Genomic DNA, 19,741 nt, shown 5'->3' on the forward strand with positions numbered 1-19,741 from the left:
CCGAAGGATCTTGAAAATAACATGGAAAGAAAGAGTGTGCAATACTGAGATCCTCGCGCGAACGGGCCTTCTCAGCATCTTTACAGTTCTCATGCAACGCCGCCTGCGCTGGCTCGGACATGTTCGCCGGATGGGGGAAAATCGCATCCCAAAAATCATTCTCTACGGGCAACTCGCGTCTGGCTCAAGAAAATCTGGACGCCTCTACCTCCGTTACGTGGATGTGATAAAACGGGATAAAATCAGTGAACATTGATACTGACCATTGGGTAGACATAGCCTTAGACCGCACTAGTTGGAGAGAGACGGTGACCAAGAAAGCTATGGACAGCGAGAAAACATGGGCCTCAGCTGTTGAAGAAAAGCGTGCCATATGAAAAATGGCCAGCTCCTCTACCACCAAATCGAAAGATTTGTTGATTTGATTTGTTGATTTGAGGCACATCGGCACAATTTAGGCCATGTCGTGCCTGCAGTCCCTTAAGGACTACTCTCTCTCTAAACAACAAGGCCAAATCGAAAGCCACCTTGACCTGCAATATATGTGGACGGGAGTGTCTCTCCAAAATAGCCATAGTCATATGAAAAAGTGTTCGAGATGAACCATAGTCGTTCTACGACTGAAGGAGGCCAATGACGGAGAAAACTATACAATCTTCCAAGTTCATAAGCTCTCCACTAGCAGAGTGGTTACCGTGTTGGCTTGAGAAGGATTGAGCTCAGTTCGAATTCAGGCCATTCCCTCTTTCTTTTTTTACTTTTATAAATGCTTTTTTATTGTTAGTCTAGATCTATTACAAATTTAATTACACGACTGATCCAAACTAATTGATACTAATACGCTTAATATAAGTTCTGTTGTTTTTTTTTAAAGTATTTTAAAATGTGTTTCTTGTTATAAATTTGTTTACCATTCTACATTTTAATCCAACTACACCATTTCATAGAATGTAAAAATATATTGATAAATAAGAATAGATGTCTGTGTGTGCATGCATTATTTTCAATGTACTGAAATTCCTACATTTTGTCATGTTTTAAACTATTTGTATGATAATATGACTATCAGCTTTTTTTTTTTGATGCAAACATAATAATCAGACCATCATCAACAAAACAAACTGTTTTGTTTTTCTTTTAATTTTTTTTCACAGATGAATGTGTCTAAAGTTGTATGAGTCTTACGAGAACGTATTATTAAACAATACAACAGCAAATAATTTTAAAATAAAATAATAATAATGCAAGGAAAACAGTTTTATGAGATTTGAATATTATTTTCTAAATGATTACAATGCAGATAGAATCTATGTTTTAATAATGTGCAAGTTTATCTTCCAGCAATGTTTGATAAAATCCTTTAAAAAAAAATAAAACCAGCTTACATTACATACCATATAGGTTTGTTGTCCAATAAGGATAAACCATTTACATTTGGGTTATCAGTGGACATTAATAGAGTTCTATACTCTACTTTGTATGTATGTGTGCATTCATTTTTGTGTTTAGTGATATATTTCTCTTTCCTATATTTTTATGAACACATATTATAAGTTTTAAGACTTAAAGTTACTCTTCTGGTCTTGCGATTTCAATTCGCCTGCTATCTTGTATGTCAATAAAAGTCCCATTTGTGCTTTGACATAAGTGGTGTTAAAGAAAAAAAAAAGGAAGTTGTTTAATTCTGAATCCTGGAGCTTCCATCATGAAAGACTGACGTGTTTAGCCACTTAGCTGTTAAAATACTTATAAAAGTAACATTTGTGAAAACAATCAAAACAAAAGCATCAACAAATATTTGTTTTTGAAAGGATCATTTTTATTTTTTCCTTTCTATTATAAATGTGTAGATTTACAATTCAATTTAATAATCAAAGTTAATGTCCAAATAGTTGGCATCAAAGTAGTGTACACGAACGTAGCCATCCTCACCACCACTGCTGTAGCTGAAAAAAGAAAAAAAATTCATGGATTAAATCCATCTACATGGTAGATGGTACCATTAAGAATTCTGTAAGATTTCATGGGCTGATGCAGACATAATTTTTTTTTAAAGATTTATTTAGGAGTGTGACTTGCTAGGATATAGTGACTTTTAAAGGTTCATTTTTGTTTTATTCTAGTTTTACCTAAGTGTGAGCTTGCGCTCCCAGAGCTATTTTTTATTTTTGTTGCATAGGTTAGAGCTATTTTTATATATTTTATTTTTATAGGTTAGTGTCAGATTTTATAATTGTACTTCCGCATATGTTATATAGGTTAGTGCGGGATAGTATAAAAAGTGATGTACGTTCGTTATTGCTTCTTCTTAGTTAGTTTAGTCTAGGTTAGTATGTCTGGTTACTTAGGGGACTCTAGCCCCTTGGTCGTAGACTGAGGTGCACAGATTGAGCCCACCCAGTAGCGCTAACATCTGCCTACTGTATAAAATTTAATGTTGGGCAGAGAAAAGGTCTTCCAGCGCCTCTTGACCTGCTCACATAAGTGAAAAAAAAACAAACAATCTTATAGTAGTGCAAATTTCCCACATTTCTCTAAAAGCACCATCATTCATTTCCATAAGTCAGTCCCATGAATCAACTGTTTAGGTATGTAAAATCTCAATCACCATATTAAGCCTCATCATATCTACACATAATGGCATCACATCTTCTTATAGTTTACAGACGTTACTTCAGAAAGAGAAGATAATTACATCCTAAGCAATTCATGTGTTAATCTAGTCAAGTATGTTACTTAAACTCTGCTAAGTCAGTTGAGTTTTTCCTGGATGATTCAGACAACTTCCATTCTCTTATACTAGGGTAGAAGGAGCACTTGCACAAATGTACTTCTTAGTGTTTTTCTGAGTATTTTATTAGGCTTTGGTTTTTGTATTTGTAAATTATGGTTCAGTGATTTAAGGATTATTGCAACCTTTTGTTTACTCTTCTACTAAATGACCCAACAGTTCAAGCTTCGTGAATTCATTGAGTATAGCATGTAATGGATACATATAACAATGCCAGCTTGCCATAACATATATAAATTCTACTTCTAAGTGAAGAGTATTGTAACTGCCTTTAAGTTTCAGGATTTATCATGTCTGTTTATTTTGGTTTCTGAGTTTATACAAATGAAAGATTCAAATTTCTGGGTTAAATTTTAAAGATATAAATATCAGACCCAAGGACTAGTCAATAAAGACTTTAAAGCAACTGCAAGAAAAAGTAAGCCAGAAACATTTACCTCTTTCCATCTGGGTGAAAGGCAACACTGTTAATAGGTCCAAAGTGGCCCTTAACCCTGCCAAATTCCTCTTCAAAGACTAGGTGGAAGAAGCGAGCGTCAAATTTGCCGACTCTTGTGTTAGTGGTTGTTACCTGCATAGCCTCTTGGCCTCCACCAAGCACAACCTGAATGATCACAACAAAACATTTGTTGAAACAAAGTGACCTATATATATATTGTACATTTTTATAAATGACCTGTTCAAATGAATGTATTACTATGCATATTTGTAAAAGTATAGTACCCCTTATAGACCTTGAAGATTTATGATGTAAAGGTCATCTGTTTCTATGGCCCATTGTTAACGAGGGTATCATGTGGCCAGCACAACCGTTACTTTTCCCCAACTTATGTCAGGTACTCATTAGAGCTAGGTGGACTCAGAGGTGCCCTAAAGATCCCGAAATTAAAATTCCCAGTCTTTACCAGAATTCGAACCTGGGACCCCCGGTTTGGAAACCAAGTGATTTACCACCCAGCCTCAGTATCTCCTGCACATTTGTTAACAAGCTTAAAAAATAAGAGAAAAATTGTACAAAATCAGCCATTAACACAAGATGACAACATCAGTACAACAAAAAATTCTCACATGCTCATGTAAAGGAGATATTGCAGCTGAATTAACTGGCCTTTCTGTTCTGTAGGTTTTCTTCAGCTCTAGAGTATCCATATCAAACAGCTGATGATTACAAAACAAGAAAAACATTTTTAAAAAAACTTCCTTTATACAACTTCTAGAGCAATTGTTTTTCCTCTTTAATAACTTATGAATCTTAGATTAGATAACTATGAAACATTTTACCCCCCCCCCCCTCCAAAGGAAGAATCCTGGTCTACAACAATTTATAATATTCCAATGATAGGCCTTTAGATTTAGACTTATGAGACAATGCGTACAATTTTCCTGAACATTTATTTATTAAACTCTTGATCTGTCTTACATTCAGCCATTCCAGGACATAATAGTCCTTTCAAAACCAATTTTTGGATTTAAATCTAGCCAAATTTAAGTTTATTTCTATTTTTACTTTAAAAAATCATAACCGTCAAGTTTCTAGGATAAAAGCTCGAGCCATTTTTGAGATCAGCGTCCAGATTCCATGAAGTTCTAACTTGAATAGAGGTATTGTAATAACAATCATATTCCCGTCAACAAATACACAAGTAATGCTAAGGTTAACATAAAGTGAGCTGGGTAGTTGTCTACCTTGGCAGTGTTATCTTTAGAAGCTGTTATGAACATGGTGTAATCCTTGTAAGGCTGGATGTCATTGATTTGTTTAGTGTGATCTTTGCAGCTCTGCACTGTCTTGCCAGACTAAAAATATGGAAAAATAAATACATGTATCAACAGATATAATAAGAAATATTGTTCCTAAACACACAACTCCAAATCATTAGAGTAAAACTGAAATTTTTGTTTTTAAATCTAATACTTTATTTTAGCCAAAGATTTTTCAGCAAATTGCATAAATTATAAGGATTGTTTATGTGCACAAATTTATCAATAACTTGTTTGGCTAATAAAATGTGCATGTAAAGGACAGGATACAAAAGTGCCCTTTAGATAAAACCTCATAATCCATAGGCTTAACTTCTTCAACAAGATTTTTTTTTTTTTAAATATTTAAACCTTTTTTTTTTAAGGATTCCATTTAAAACAACATATACCACGTTTTAATACCTATATTTTCTCAAGTATCTACTGCATTGACTTACTTTTATATCAAATATGCAAATTTCTCCATTTTCATGACCTGTGACTATAGACTCCTCATATGGACCCCAGATAGCTGAAGTTATTTTTGATCCTTCAATAGGTATTGTCAACAGTGGAGTGTTAGAAGCTGAACAAAACAAAAAAAAAACATATTTAAGTTATCTAAGTACATATATATATCTTTTCTTAGTACACTTACAAAAATATGCAAGAATAGAAAAGCTTATCATCAATCAAAATGATTATAACGCTGTGTATAATGATATAAAACATACATAATGTTACAATTCAATTATATTAGGTTATTTTTTTTGGAACTAATTAAAAACGATTTTACTTTGAGATGTAAAAGATAGATAGTAATATTCAGTGGCGTGGCTAGGGATTTGGGGACACAGGGGGCTGCTTGACCTTTTTAGGGGCCCCCACATTTTGGCATTCAACATAATGACATGAGATAATGTATTTGATAAATATACAAGTCTAAATTCCAATAAGTTCAGTATATAACTAAAAATACCATAACACAAAATAATCATTAAGACTATTTTAATGAATAATACCGTTGTTTATTGTCAAGGCAATGCACAAGTGACAAATCTCAATTCTTATCGCATATCGTTGTGCTTTCTATGCAGCAAAGACATCTATAACATCATCTAGCAATGCTGCCTAGTATTTTGGAATACAAGTAAATAGCAAGATTTCATGGCAGTGGCGTAATATTTAATATTTAGTGTAAAGAAATTTAGGACATTCATTTGGGGTGGGGGCCTTTCAAAATTTCGACCCCCCTCCCCCCAACCTAGCTATGCCAATGGTGCTATTCTTTTTGTTGTAGAAAAAATAAACTCTACAATGAATGAAGAAAACAGAACTCTTACATTACAAAGAAAAAAAAAATGAAATAAATTCAGAGAAAATTCCCTTAAAACAGTTATTGCTCACCTAGTTGGTCACCATCTCTTAAATCGTATACATGAATTTCACAATTACAGCCCATAGTCTTATCAGTAGTAAACATGATGAGGTTGCCACTGTATGAGAACCCATTAGACCTGACTGCAGTCCTAGTTTCTATGGAGTGCAACTGTGAACCTGGCAAACATAATTTAACAAATATTGGAATTGAAGAAAAATCAGTACTGCTAAAATGTGAACGAAAATGACTTAAATGATAAATTTAAAACAAAGAACAATATTAAATAAAAACCAAGATTAAAATTTTTAAATAATTGTTAATTATGCTAAGTACAATTTTGCAAATGTCACTGATATGATAGTACCTGAGTTATGGGAGAATTAGTTTTAAGGTTTAGTGGCTATTTTCATAACTTTGATAGAAAAACATGAAATAACTATCTTTTTTGGTAACACAGCATTCCAGAGTGATCACTGGCAGTTATATTAATTATAGAAAACATAAGATTATAATAAAAAAATAATTATAACATATGAATCATGGATGCAAGCAACAGAGCCCCATTATTTCACCTGTATGGAAAGAGGGAGGGGGGGGGGGGGGGGGGGGCTATTCTAAAAACAAAACAAAAAAAAAGCCTGCAAGCATATTGTATGATACTAAGCTGTTGTATGATATTCTGGATGATACCAACCTGTTTCACAATCCCAAACTTTACAGAAGTTGTCTGCAGCACCAGTCAAGACTTTACTTGTGTCCCCTGATTATTATAGTTAAGGCTTTGTCCTTGATGTTATAACATAGAAGCTAGTCAAAACATCTCTAGTTAGGATTAAATTATCATTAAATGCATTAGAACTGGGAAACGCTGTCTCCACCAGGACTCAAACCAAGAGACCTTCAGATTAGCAGCCAAGAAAACCAACTTTGCCTTCCCATCCCAATTCACCTTAACTTTAAAAAGTGTTAAGTTGAACCAATCTGAGTCACTAAAACATTATGTTAACAGTTTATAAGTGCACTAAAAAAAAAAAAAAAAAACAGACAAAAAGTGCAGGTTTTGCATCATTAAAAATTGTAGGCTATTCAAATTAATTTAATTTTAAAAAGAAAAGAGGCTTTAATTTTTTAGGTTCATTAATGTAAATTTTTTAATGAAAAAAAAATTAAGACACTCAAGCATCCCTGGGAGTTTCAACATCCAAGCTGCTGCTCTGGAGATCAAAGGAAACAACAGTTAGTTAGCTTACTGTCTATTTCACGACAGCTAACAATATTTTTTTTTATAAAATGCAATTCCAAGTCCACTAGATGACAGAATCTAAGTGGTCATAAAAGGCTAAAATCAATAAACTTGATACAGCAATATAAAACTGTTTTCTATCAGATTTAAAACATCTAAATGCCAATAACCAAATGCCCAGACAAACGATTCAACATAAGGAATGTGTGACTGAGCTGTTACATTGTCATAAAAATATACCATGAACTTATTAAGGATACAGCTACAGTCAATGCACCACACAGCACCATTGTGACCAACAAATGTTCCAAGCCTTTCACCATTCAAAGAGTACCAAACATTGGGCTGGGAATCTTTAGCACAAGAAAAAATAAGATCCCCTTCTCTGTTGTACTTGATTTGAGTTATGGACCTCTCATGGCCATGAAGCATAATAGGTTTCTGAAAATTAAAATAAAAAAAAAAAAGATAACTTTGGCTAACATGTATATATATATATATATATAATATATATATATATATATATATATATATATATTATGTTTAAATTATAATATATTTTACTCAGACCACTGCTAATGCAAACAAGACTGAAGTCAAATATATGCATCTATGTAAGTCAAGCTAATTATTCTGAATCATTTAACAAAAATAAATATATTATAATACTAAGGGGTAAGAGTAATGTGGCATTGTTTATTTCAAAGTTTGTGTATCTAAATATTTGTGTAATTATTAGTCTATCAACAAAACAGCAACATTAGCAGATTTGTAATTTGTTAAATTGTCACTGAAGCGACAATTAAGTTTAATCCTTTTAAATTCGATCCAGAGAATACAATATAAATCCCAATGTTGAAATGAATCAGAAATCAGTAATAAACTGACCTCATTAGTGACAAAATTTTGTTTTGTTTCCGCTATCAATGATTCATTCTTTAATTTACTTAATATCTTAAAAATAAATTATTCCTCATACGAAAAAATATGTGGCTCCTCTACCACCAAAACCAAAGCCAAAGCCACCTGAACCTGTGATATGTGGACAAGAGTGTCTCTCCAAAATATGGCTCCACAGTCACATGAAAAAGTGAGATGAACCATAGTCCATAGATCTATAAATCTAGTCATTCTACAAATGAATGAGGCCAACTTCTTAAACTTAAGGCAGGCGTCTTATGGCTTATGGTATGTGATGGCTTCAGTCTTAAGGCAAGCCGCTGCAAGGCAAGGCAATTACCTGTAAATACCTGTTAGTAGTGTTAGTACTTTAATTAAAGACACTTTAAATTAAATTTTAATAGTCTTAGCGATAATGACTAGAATAGATCTATCTCAACTATCTGCTATCATCTGGGTCATTGACTCATAAACTCATTCTAAGTCTTAGACAGTCTTAAAACACTTAAGACGAAAGAGTAGGACTTAGTCGACTTATACTGACTCACTGACTTAGACCTAGATCTCTAGAAACTATTCTATGATTATATAAATTATAAAGTAATATGATATCATATGGACTCTAGATTAGTCTAGAGTCTAGATTAGATATAGAATCCAGAGTTAGAAATTCAACATTCAAGTTACATTGAATCACATTGTGACTGATTGTCCTACTAGACGACTATAGTCCTAGAAAAGGCAAACTTCAGTACAAAGAATCTAAAGTTAGTCTAAAGATATCTAAATTATAGATATAGACTGTCATGTCGTTATTGACAATGACTGACAGTCACTGACTTACACAGTATTCTGAGTATTATGATATTAAGACATATTATGAATGAATACAGAATAGGGGGGATTATTTTTCATGATTTGTATCCAGATGCCTGAGAAGTTTATTATTATTTATACATCTAGATTCTCTAGTAATTTACACAAAAATAGATCTAGTTTTATAAACAATGATAATTACCATGATTAGTTCTGTGTTAAGCTCTTGATTAATCCAAAATTAAAGTAAACGTAGATATATTTTGTAATGTTGTTATACAGCCTTGTTGTACAAGCATGTTTTTCTAAACATCAACCGGAAGTGACAGATTCGCATGTTCCATCAACAGGATTGTCCAGGGAAACCACCATTTGTAAAATTGACATTTTAAAAAATTGCCTTTGTATTTATATAATTACTCTGTTTAATTTTATTAATATTAATTTTCAAAATGTATAATTTACAACTAAACCTATATCATTGGGACAAATTTGGGACAAGTGCAGTAATGTTCTTTTTCTCTGTACTAGTATATTGACCCCCACCCACTTTACATTGACTCTCCCAAACAAAGGTAGCCTTACATGATGTCATCTAGTTAACGGCCCCTGATAGGGGGAAAACCTCTACAACATCTAGATCTAGATAATAGTTGTGTGTGGCCTATCCGTCTATCCGACTTTGTTCTCAAAATCTAAAAAGATATTGAAAATCCGATTTCAAGTTATTTTGTTGAAACGTTGGGGCACCACATAGATCTGTCCGCCGTCTTCGACCATTCCTCTCTCGTGTTTCACCATCTTATGAAATACGGACGTTACTTAAAAAAAAAACAACAACAGAAGATGATTACGTCCTACGCGTTCTCCCTAGGTAGAATATCTTTCAGTGACAGGCCTGTCCTCTCCTTGATGTTGTCTTCTCATCGCTTTCTTTGTCTGCCTTTTCTTCTTTTCCCATGTGCTTTTCTTTGAAAACAATTTCTGTAGCAGCGTCTACTTTTGTGTTCTTAGTAGCCTAGTCAACTTATGTATTTTCTGTTGTATGAACTATTGGGCCTAATAATTTAACAATTTCATAAAAAAAAAGAAAGATTGCGTTTTGTAATTCTGTACTGTAAGTAAGCATTTTTTAAAAACAAGATTTAATAAGCATCAATAGTACTATTCCCATTGTTATTTTTTTATAGGTAGTCTATTATGATACTACCCTGTTTAGACAGTTGACAAAAGGTTAATGCTTCTTCCAAAGACCAAGTATAAGAGAGGTCAACCATCAATAATTTAATCACATTCTTTAGTCTTAGGCCTAATGAAATACTCAGAAAGACACACAGATAGAGGCACATTCCTTGTTCCATAGGACAGAAAAAAATCATATAAATCCTCCCTCTTCCCTACTGACATTAGAGAATGTAATGGGTTGCCTGAATCAGCCAGGAAAACCAACGACTTGGCAAAGTTGTAGTCATTGATTAACATGCCTGACTAGATTGACACTTGAAATGCGTAGAACGTAATTATCTTCTTTTTGAAGTAACGTCTGTAATATATAAGATAGCACCATAAAAATCAGTTCATTGAATAGGCCTACGTAAGAATATTAACGAATAATAACAACGTCAACGGACCCTGTTACGTCCCCTGCATATTCGTCTATTTTGTATAGAGGGAGGATTGTGGTTTGTTGATAGTTTGTACTTCATAGCTGCTGATATTCTTGCTGAAGAGATCGAAACCTGCCTTTGTACTTTCATTGCTTACCAAACACGCGTGAACTTTTCGGGGGCCGAAACGCAAACTCTTTTTTTATTCCTCATTAATCTTCGGACTCGAAGACAAGCCTTTTTGGTTTATTCATCGTAATTTAAGACTATCTTTGCGTTTAGGAAGGCCTCGAGCACTACGCCTTTTTAAGGCCTGTTTTGGTCAGCAGAAAAATTCAAAAGAATAATGGTCAAATGCTCTGGGAAAATTAGAAAGTTTAAATGCGCATAAGCCTGCTTGAACAAACCGCTCTGTCTGGAAGAGGTCCAAGTCATTTTCCTATGTTTTACCAAGCTAACCGTTCAGGAGTCGCCATTATTGTGACGGTCCCTTGGGGAACGGCGCATTGATTATCGACAGGGACGAGGAAGCTCTCTTTCAACTCCGCACCGTGCAATGGAAAAGCTCTCGCATTTTACCAATGCATTCATACAGAATTTAATATATAGATTTAATTATACTAATTAAGAGTTGTTGTAATAGCTCTATACGTTGTTAGCAAATAGCGTTAAACAAAAAAAACAAAAAAAAAACGAAACTGGGTATTTCTAAAATCTGATACTTGTGTAATAGTAAAACAGGACCTACCAAAATAAATTGTAAATAGAGAGCAAATACCTATATTTATTGTAGTAAATATAGGTCTGTGTTTTTATATAATATAATTTTCGTAACTTCTTCTATAGAGAAATGACTTTTGTAATTTCATTTACTGAAAATTTGGGCTATTCGAGTCTGACACATATATACTTTTGATGTGCAGCAACAAAGCCCATTCTTACTGTAACTTTTTTTTTTTACTAAGACGAGATAAAATAATTCGTAGAAGCGATATTGGGTAAGGACTATTCTTATATATTGAAGATATTTTTAGTTACCAGTAGGTAAGCATTCTATTGTTATTATTCTAATTAGGAAACAATTTACAATGTTGCAAAAGTTAAAAATGCAACATGCTTTCTGATACGTTCGCGCGGTGCTTTTGTAATATATGTGTGTTTAAAAAAAAGGTAAGGAGGGAGGGAAGGAATGGGTTTCACTAAAAAAAAAAAAAAAAGACAATTATTATTGATTGACCTATGGATAAACTACTTGTAGGACGTAAAAAAATAGATTGACCTAGGGATAAACTACTCGTATGACGTAATAAATAGATTGACCTAGTGATAAACTACTCGTAGGACGTCATCATCTTTTTTTAAAAAAAAAACGTCTCCGTATTTTATAAGATAAGATAAAACTCCCAATAAATATGATTTTTGTTAATGTAAACAAATTCATCTCAAAAAGATTGATGCAAACACACATTAGGATAGGTAGAGCAGAATTCGTACTTTTACCGTATGTTATAAATTAATTTTAAAGAAACATTTCTGTATTTTATAAGATAAGACTGTATTTCATTTATAAGATAAGATATACGTCCCAATAAATATGATTTTTGTTTTGGGTAAATGCTTTAAATTAAAAACAAAATAGTAATAAAATAAAGCTCAAGTAGGCTCCCTATTTAAAAATTTAAGCCATAAAATATAGATCCATATGAGACATTTCTAACGTACAATTCGAAGCAACATCACAGCAGACGTGGAGGTGGGTAAGAAGGGCAAGCGGGGTAAATTTAAAAAAATCATCTCTCCAATCGCACATTTACACTGAGATGACACTTTCATCCATGAAATGAAACAACCGAAACAAAATTTACAGGAACGGTCGCAATAACAACACAAAAAAGACCTACACTAGAATCTACAGATGCATCTTAACCCGACCGGCATGCAACCCAATCAGACGCCAGCACACACCCATTAAGGACCTGCCCTCGAACAAAATGAAGCACCATGACATGGAAACTTGGTGGGGAGGGGGGAGAGGAAGGGGTGGTGAAACTTTTGGCGGGGTGAGAAGATACACATTTCCTTCACACACTCATACTGCGACTTCATTTGCAACCTGAAAATTGTACACTCGAAAACAAAAACTCAGTTCCGGATTTAACAGAGCAACCAGGACCCAACCTCGAACTAGATGCATCTTAATGTAAACAAATTCATCTCAAACAGATTGATGCAAACACACATTAGGATAGGTAGAGCAGAATTCGTACTTTTACCGTATGTTATAAATTAATTTTAAAGAAACATTTCTGTATTTTATAAGATAAGACTGTATTTCATTTATAAGATAAGATATACGTCCCAATAAATATGATTTTTGTTTTGGGTAAATGCTTTAAATTAAAAACAAAATAGTAATAAAATAAAGCTCAAGTAGGCTCCCTATTTAAAAATTTAAGCCATAAAATATAGATCCATATGAGACATTTCTAACGTACAATTCGAAGCAACATCACAGCAGACGTGGAGGTGGGTAAGAAGGGCAAGCGGGGTAAATTTAAAAAAATCAGCTCTCCAATCGGACATTTACACTGAGATGACACTTTCATCCATGAAATGAATCAGCCGAAACAAATTACAGGAACGGTCGCATTAGAACGCATGCAGTAGCAACACAAAAAAGACCTACACTAGAATCTACAGATGCATCTTAACCCAACCGGCATGCAACCCAATCACTTGGCAATCAGACGCTAGCACACACACCCATTAAGGACCTGCCCTCTAACAAAATGAAGCACCATGACATGGAAACTTGGTGGGGAGGGGGGAGAGGAAGGGGTGGTGAAACTTTTGGCGGGGTGAGAAGATACACATTTCCTTCACACACTCATACTGCGACTTCATTTGCAACCTGAAAATTGTACACTCGAAAACAAAAACTCAGTCCCGGATTTAACAGAGCAAACAGGACCCATCCTCGAACTAGATGCATCTTAATGTAAACATATTAATCTCAAACAGATTGATGCAAACACACATTAGGATAGGTAGAGCAGAATTCGTACTTTTACCGTATGTTATAAATTATTTTTTTAAAAGAAACATTTCTGTAATTTATACATTATATATCTCCACTAACAAATGACACAAACTAGTTAACTCCTGCAGATTAAAGTCTTTAAAGGATTTGAGTAAAAGTTTTTAGGGTTAGTTTTTTTTTTTCACCCCTCTAAAATTGTCCTTTGAAAGTGGCCACATACCGTAGAGACATGTTTATCTCCCGTAATGTATATAAGAAAATTATTAGATCGTTCATGGTGCATTAGATTTTGCCTTTAGTATTCTTATTGTAGCCACAAATTATTCCGACTTTGAGCTGACAATGCTAAAAATATCATTACAATAGAAAAAAAGCTTTTTAAAAAAAAGACCATAAACTTCTAATAGAGCGATTTTTTTTTTGCTATTATAACTAATCAATGTTAGACTTTTTTTTTGCAGGACGATGCAAGTTATCACCCATGGCTTAAATAGTAGCTTCCACTTTCTCGTTATTGAGAATGGTAGAGAAAAGAACAGGTAATAATGATTTAATAATCTACCCCTTCAACATCCATGTGTGAATATTAAGTGCATTGTAAAATACTTGTTTAAAAAATTAAATAAAATATTAAACATGTGAACAATTTAATGTGCAAGTTGTTAAGTGTATCCGTGTCTCTCTACGGTCGATCAAAAAAAAAAAAAACAACTGCAAACGTCGACTGTGGAGGCCGAAACTGTCAATAACTTTACTAATGAATCGCTTATCGTGCTTAGTGCAGATATTCTTCTTCACGTTCCAGCTCTTGTATCGTTTTAGGATGCAGACAAAACAAGTTGAACTGAGCATTATTATTGCTTGAAAAACGAGGACGTTAATGAAGCTTTTTTTTTTTTGTAATGAGTTAATGTTGAGCGGCCTTAACAGACAGACTGCAACATCTGGGCAACTGGTTTAAGAACAGATGAATAAATGACAACAATGAAAAGACAAATCAGAAACACACGAGAAGCAGTCACTAATTACACATGTGCAGTTTGTATTGTTTCACTTGCAGCCGTTATTTTAAGATCTGCCAAACAGTCAAAGATCTTTGCAAAGTTGTGATTGGGTTCGTATTTCTTAGTTCATCGTGTCTGGCACCATCCAGAAGAGATGATCTTTTTGATGACACCAACAGCATTACGTACATTTGAAACGTCATAAGGATATTAAATCTATATATATATATATATCCAAATCTTTTATTAAGCAGCATTTATCCCCCTTATTTCGATATCAAACAAAATAATCAGGTTCAATGAATGATGGACCTCATTCACCAATCGTAAACAATGAATAATGGGCCTCATTCACCAATCGTAAACAATGAATAATATGGACCTCATTCACCAATCGTAAACAATGAATAATGGGCCTCATTCACCAATTGTAAACAATGAATAATGGGCCTCATTCACCAATTGTAAACAATGAATCATGGGCATCATTACCAATCGTAAACAATGAATAATGGGCCTCATTCACTAATCATAAACAATGAATAATGGACCTCGCTCACCAAAAGTAAACAATGAATAATGGACCTCATTCACCAATCGTAAACAAACAACATTTAGCCACGTGATTCTACATTACTTCTCTACAAGTTACGTAATACACAATGGCTATCACGTGACAGTTTTTTTTTCGCTGTTTTATCCATATTATCATGTGGCTAAATGTTGTTTGTTTATTGTGCAAAGGTTTAACTTGATCCGATAATGGGAAATGGGAGAAAGCAATCTTTTTACTAGACAGACATAGTGAGTTGATATAAGCTTTTTTAAAAATAGTTTATGAAATTAAAGAGCATTTGTAACTAAAAGGTTAAGATACGATATAATTTAATAATATGATGTTTTGTAAGCTGCTAACTTTATAAATTCACCTTCCTGTGAAAAATTAAATACTTTAGAAAAGGTTTATTATTAATATCAATTAACAAGACATCTTTCGGGCCACCCACGGGGGGGGGGGGGGATGCTGTACCCAGCAGTTTCTTCTTCTCCATTGGTTAAAAAATAAATCAGACAGAGGAAAGATAAACACAAATGAACACAAATAACACAGATAAACACAGATAAACACAGATAAACACAGATAAACTTAGTGAAGGTCGTAAAAAGATTAAATGCAACAAATTCATAAAAATCAAGAGACAAAGGGCCAGCTTTAAGTATGTGGAGACATTGGGCAGGATTTTTAGGAGACCCCCACATTTTTTTTTTGTTGAAAGTTTTAAGGTACTGTATGTAAAAAAAAAAAAAAATGCGAATACTTTTATTTAGTGGGCCCCTTTCTTGTGGAGTCCCCCGGGTAGTAGCCTCGCCTGCCCTCTTTTGCCTGGCTGCCTGGTTGTGTGGTTTGCGCGCTGGACTGTCGTTCGGATTTATCGATGGTCGAGGGTTCAAACCCTGCCCGCTCCCATCCCCCGTCGTCCTGCGGGAGGTTTGGACTAGGAAGTAAACTATCTTCAACTCTGAAGGAACATCAGAAACATGTTAAACATTTTACAAACAAACAAATCCGACCCTGCAGTGATATATCCTTAACAAATAAGTAAGGACATTAAGTTTGGGACGACAGTGCAATATGGATAATTCATGTCATGTGAGAAATATGGCATGACAGGACTAAAAATAAATCAAGTTTTAACAACTGTATAATATAATTCTCATTCATGTAAGCTGTATCAAATGTAACTCTTTCTCTTCGTAATTATTCTCCACGGTCCGATGGAATTCTTCATTTTAGTATTTTTTTGTACCCTGTTATGATTAAGTTTGAATAACTTTGTCGATTGCTTTCAGAAACTGTTTTATTTGATCTAGAATTAAAGGTCTCTTTGCTCTTTTATATGACACAAAGTAAAGTTTATAATATTGTTATAACTCTGCCATGCCATCCAGGCTAGTGCTAGAAGGTGCGCACTGTGATAGACTAGACCTCAAAGGATGTCAACATTAGAGAGGAGAACGATTTCCGCCCAAGTTGAGAGCCGAAGTGAAAAGACTGTGCCTAAGAAAGATGATGTTTTATGAACTTGTGATGTCGTGTAAATAAAGATAAATGTGCATCGTTGAGTTGCCTCACTTAAGTTATTACAATATTGTTGTAACCCTGCCTTGCACCAGTGCTTGAGGTGCGCACTAGCGCACTAGTGAACGTAAATAGGAAGACACTAGAATGGAGATAATAACATTGCATCAGGGATTGTGAAGAGTCTGAATGTTTGGAAACTAAGACGCCAGCTTTTGGTGCTGCCTGAAGGTTGTAGAAGGGACCTGGAGCGAAGCGGGGAAGGCTGTCGTTGGTCCACATTCGGGTTGCTGTCTAAAGGACTGGTAAATTAGTAGAAAGACTCTGAGGAAGCTGAAGGATGCTATGTGTTTGTCCTAGTGAATAAACACCTGTATTTATTTCCTGTTACACTGTGTTGAGTTGCATGCCTATTCGTTGAGTGCCTAACCTAGAGTTATAGCAATTGGTGTCAGAAGTGGGATATGGGCAGCTCAACGAAAGGAAAGAATGACAACGCTGAAGAAGTTAGACGAACTGAGCTACAAACAGTTGAAGGAAGAGCTCCGAGACAGAGAGTTAAATATCGATTTTGCCAAAGAAAAGATGAGAGAACGCCTTCGACAAGCCTTGCTGGACGAAGATAAAGATCCAGACTCGTATCTTATCGAAGTACAACCAGATATCAGAGAGCTCATGAATACCGTGACAGATAAGATGAACTCGTTCCAGGTACAGCTAAAAGAGGTCAACGAGCAGATCTGTACCATGATTAAACAGATAGGTATCAGTACCACGCTGAACAAGACAGATGAAACGTTTGATACCGTGATGAGCAAGACCGAAGATCAGATGGCTACCATGTCGACAGGTATAAACAATCCGTTACGCAACGGAGACGCCGTTGATGGTGGCGCTGTCTATGACTGTAATAGTGAGCCGTGCAATCTTGGCTCCTACGACAAGAATCCTAACATTTGTTGTGAAAGCACTGAGCACAGATCTGATCATGCTATCGTGATTCCTGCCTACACTCAGACGTTGAACAATAACTGTGATGACGGGACCTCCTCAAAGGGAGAATTCGAGCACCGAAAGACCTGCCAACTAAGTATTTGTCCTGATACCAGTATCAGCAAAAGAAGCGCTGATGGTGGTACAGCAGATGGACACATAGGACGTTGTAAACGTGCCCCACAGATATGTCTTTCATACAAGCTTAAGATTATACCGTGTTTGACAACCTGGCCTCCTGGGGGCCCACGGCACATCGAGAAAGCCTGCTGGAGCAACGTGTAAGACAAATGGTCTTGATGACCTACGCTATGACATCCACTGCATCGCTTCTTGCCATGAGTCTGCCGTCGGTGGTAACTAAGAGAAAGGCCAGACAACGAAAACGACTTCCCCTTAACCAAAGGCAGGTCAATTGGAGCAGAAAAAGAAAGCGGCACCTGCAGAGAGCAGTGTGGATTGCTTTGTGGGGAGCACGATCAATGCAATCTGTGACTCCCACTGACCGACCTCCACCTGCACTGGCCAACCGTGAACATGTTTCTTTTCGGGACGAAAAGACTAAGGTGGGGGTAGTGTTGTAACCCTGCCTTGCACCAGTGCTTGAGGTGCGCACTAGCGCACTAGTGAACGTAAATAGGAAGACACTAGAATGGAGATAATAACATTGCATCAGGGATTGTGAAGAGTCTGAATGTTTGGAAACTAAGACGCCAGCTTTTGGTGCTGCCTGAAGGTTGTAGAAGGGACCTGGAGCGAAGCGGGGAAGGCTGTCGTTGGTCCACATTCGGGTTGCTGTCTAAAGGACTGGTAAATTAGTAGAAAGACTCTGAGGAAGCTGAAGGATGCTATGTGTTTGTCCTAGTGAATAAACACCTGCATTTATTTCCTGTTACACTGTGTTGAGTTGCATGCCTATTCGTTGAGTGCCTAACCTAGAGTTATAGCAATATCAAAAACAAATTTAATTTAATGAGGTCAAATTGGTTTTGCGTAGTCACGAGAAACACTGCAATCATCCTTAATCTTCGTAATCGAAGACATTGTTATTATTATTATAGGTTGGGATGTAACTTCGTATTATTGATGACTTCGTATTGCCAAGAGGATCCCAGATTTAGTGCGAAATAATCAATGCGAAAACTTTGAAACCATGTAGATCTAATGATGAAATGAAGCTGCCGTATTAGGAGATCGCTTATTCAGTGATTTATATTTACCAGCCTAGATTAGTTTCAAACTTATTGCACGTCGATCATAATAACTAAAGTCAATATCTTCTTTCAGCATTAACATTGATTTCTTTTTATTGTATTATTGTAGAACATAAAAGATCGAACAGACTTTGATCTTAAAAACGCTCGGTTGCTATTCCAAATGTATAGTTTCATGGTTTTCATTCGCGATTTTCTTTTAAATTGCCCTTAAATTAGTTTTCATAGACATAAATAAATATAGACTGGAAAAAGGAAATAACTTCATGTAACTTGAAAACATGTATATACATGGAGAGAGAGCATAAAGGAAGGGTCACGGATTGCAGATGTCATACACAACAGAAGCAGAAAGAAGGGTGAAAATGCAACGGCGCCTGGTGATTACATATGCGCAACCTGCGATCGCAGCTGTGTATCAAGGATTGGCCTCTTTAGTCACACAAGAAGTTGCAAAGGGAAAAGATCGTCTCTCGAGACGTAAAATGCCACAGAGAGAGAGAATTGTTGTCGGATTTCCGAATTCTGAAAAGTTGCATGATCTTCAGTCATAGAGATTAAACAAAACTATACTGCTTATAAATGCTGTATATTAAAGGACACAAAATTGGGAAGCGTGGCCGAGAGGCCAAGTGCGCTTGACTACCTAGAAGGGGGCTCGAGGTTCGACACCCGACTCGGGCAAAGTTATGTTTACTGAGCGCCTAAAGGCAGCACGGAAAACCAACTCCTAGATACCCCCCCCCACCCCACTGATCCACAAATGAGATTGGACCAAAGCGCTCTGAGCATGCTATAAGCATGAAAGTAGCGCTATATAAAAGCTATAATAAAAGTCACAAATTTTCGTTTCATATTTATGTCTATGTTAGTTTTATTTTTAGAAGCCACATTGTTTCTTTTCTAATTTCATTGCGTACTTTTTAATTTGC

The 19,741-nt window shown here is 35.3% G+C and overlaps 1 protein-coding gene and 1 long non-coding RNA gene across 2 annotated transcripts; both read right to left on the reverse strand.

Annotated features, from left to right (window-relative positions):
• Positions 1–1,797: 1,797 nt before the first annotated feature.
• LOC106068394 (eukaryotic translation initiation factor 3 subunit I-like) lies at positions 1,798–9,226 on the reverse strand. The gene is made up of 9 exons (XM_056006932.1): positions 9,074–9,226; positions 7,416–7,596; positions 6,607–6,672; positions 5,939–6,088; positions 4,990–5,117; positions 4,478–4,588; positions 3,860–3,949; positions 3,229–3,395; positions 1,798–1,946 (listed from the first exon to the last, which is right to left on the reverse strand). Exons 1-9 carry the CDS (start codon positions 9,074–9,076, stop codon positions 1,865–1,867), a joined length of 978 nt encoding a protein of 325 aa, XP_055862907.1. The 5' UTR covers positions 9,077–9,226; the 3' UTR covers positions 1,798–1,864.
• Positions 9,227–11,841: 2,615 nt separating this feature from the next.
• On the reverse strand, positions 11,842–12,140 carry LOC129921921 (uncharacterized). The gene is made up of 2 exons (XR_008773869.1): positions 12,061–12,140; positions 11,842–11,878 (listed from the first exon to the last, which is right to left on the reverse strand). It is a non-coding gene; the product is annotated as an uncharacterized LOC129921921 (long non-coding RNA).
• Positions 12,141–19,741: the final 7,601 nt, after the last annotated feature.

This window comes from Biomphalaria glabrata, chromosome 12 (assembly GCF_947242115.1).
Source record: "Biomphalaria glabrata chromosome 12, xgBioGlab47.1, whole genome shotgun sequence".
In the NCBI taxonomy this organism is placed as follows: Eukaryota; Metazoa; Mollusca; class Gastropoda; family Planorbidae; genus Biomphalaria; species Biomphalaria glabrata.

What these genes read in the sequence shown, in the direction of transcription:
- LOC106068394 (XM_056006932.1), bottom strand. An exon ending in GTGGTGCATTGACTGTAGCT is followed by an intron (nt 6,673 to 7,415) that starts GTATCCTTAATA and finishes TATAATAATCAG; the next exon opens with GGGACACAAGTAAAGTCTTG. An exon ending in AGTTTGGGATTGTGAAACAG is followed by an intron (nt 6,089 to 6,606) that starts GTTGGTATCATC and finishes TATGTTTGCCAG; the next exon opens with GTTCACAGTTGCACTCCATA.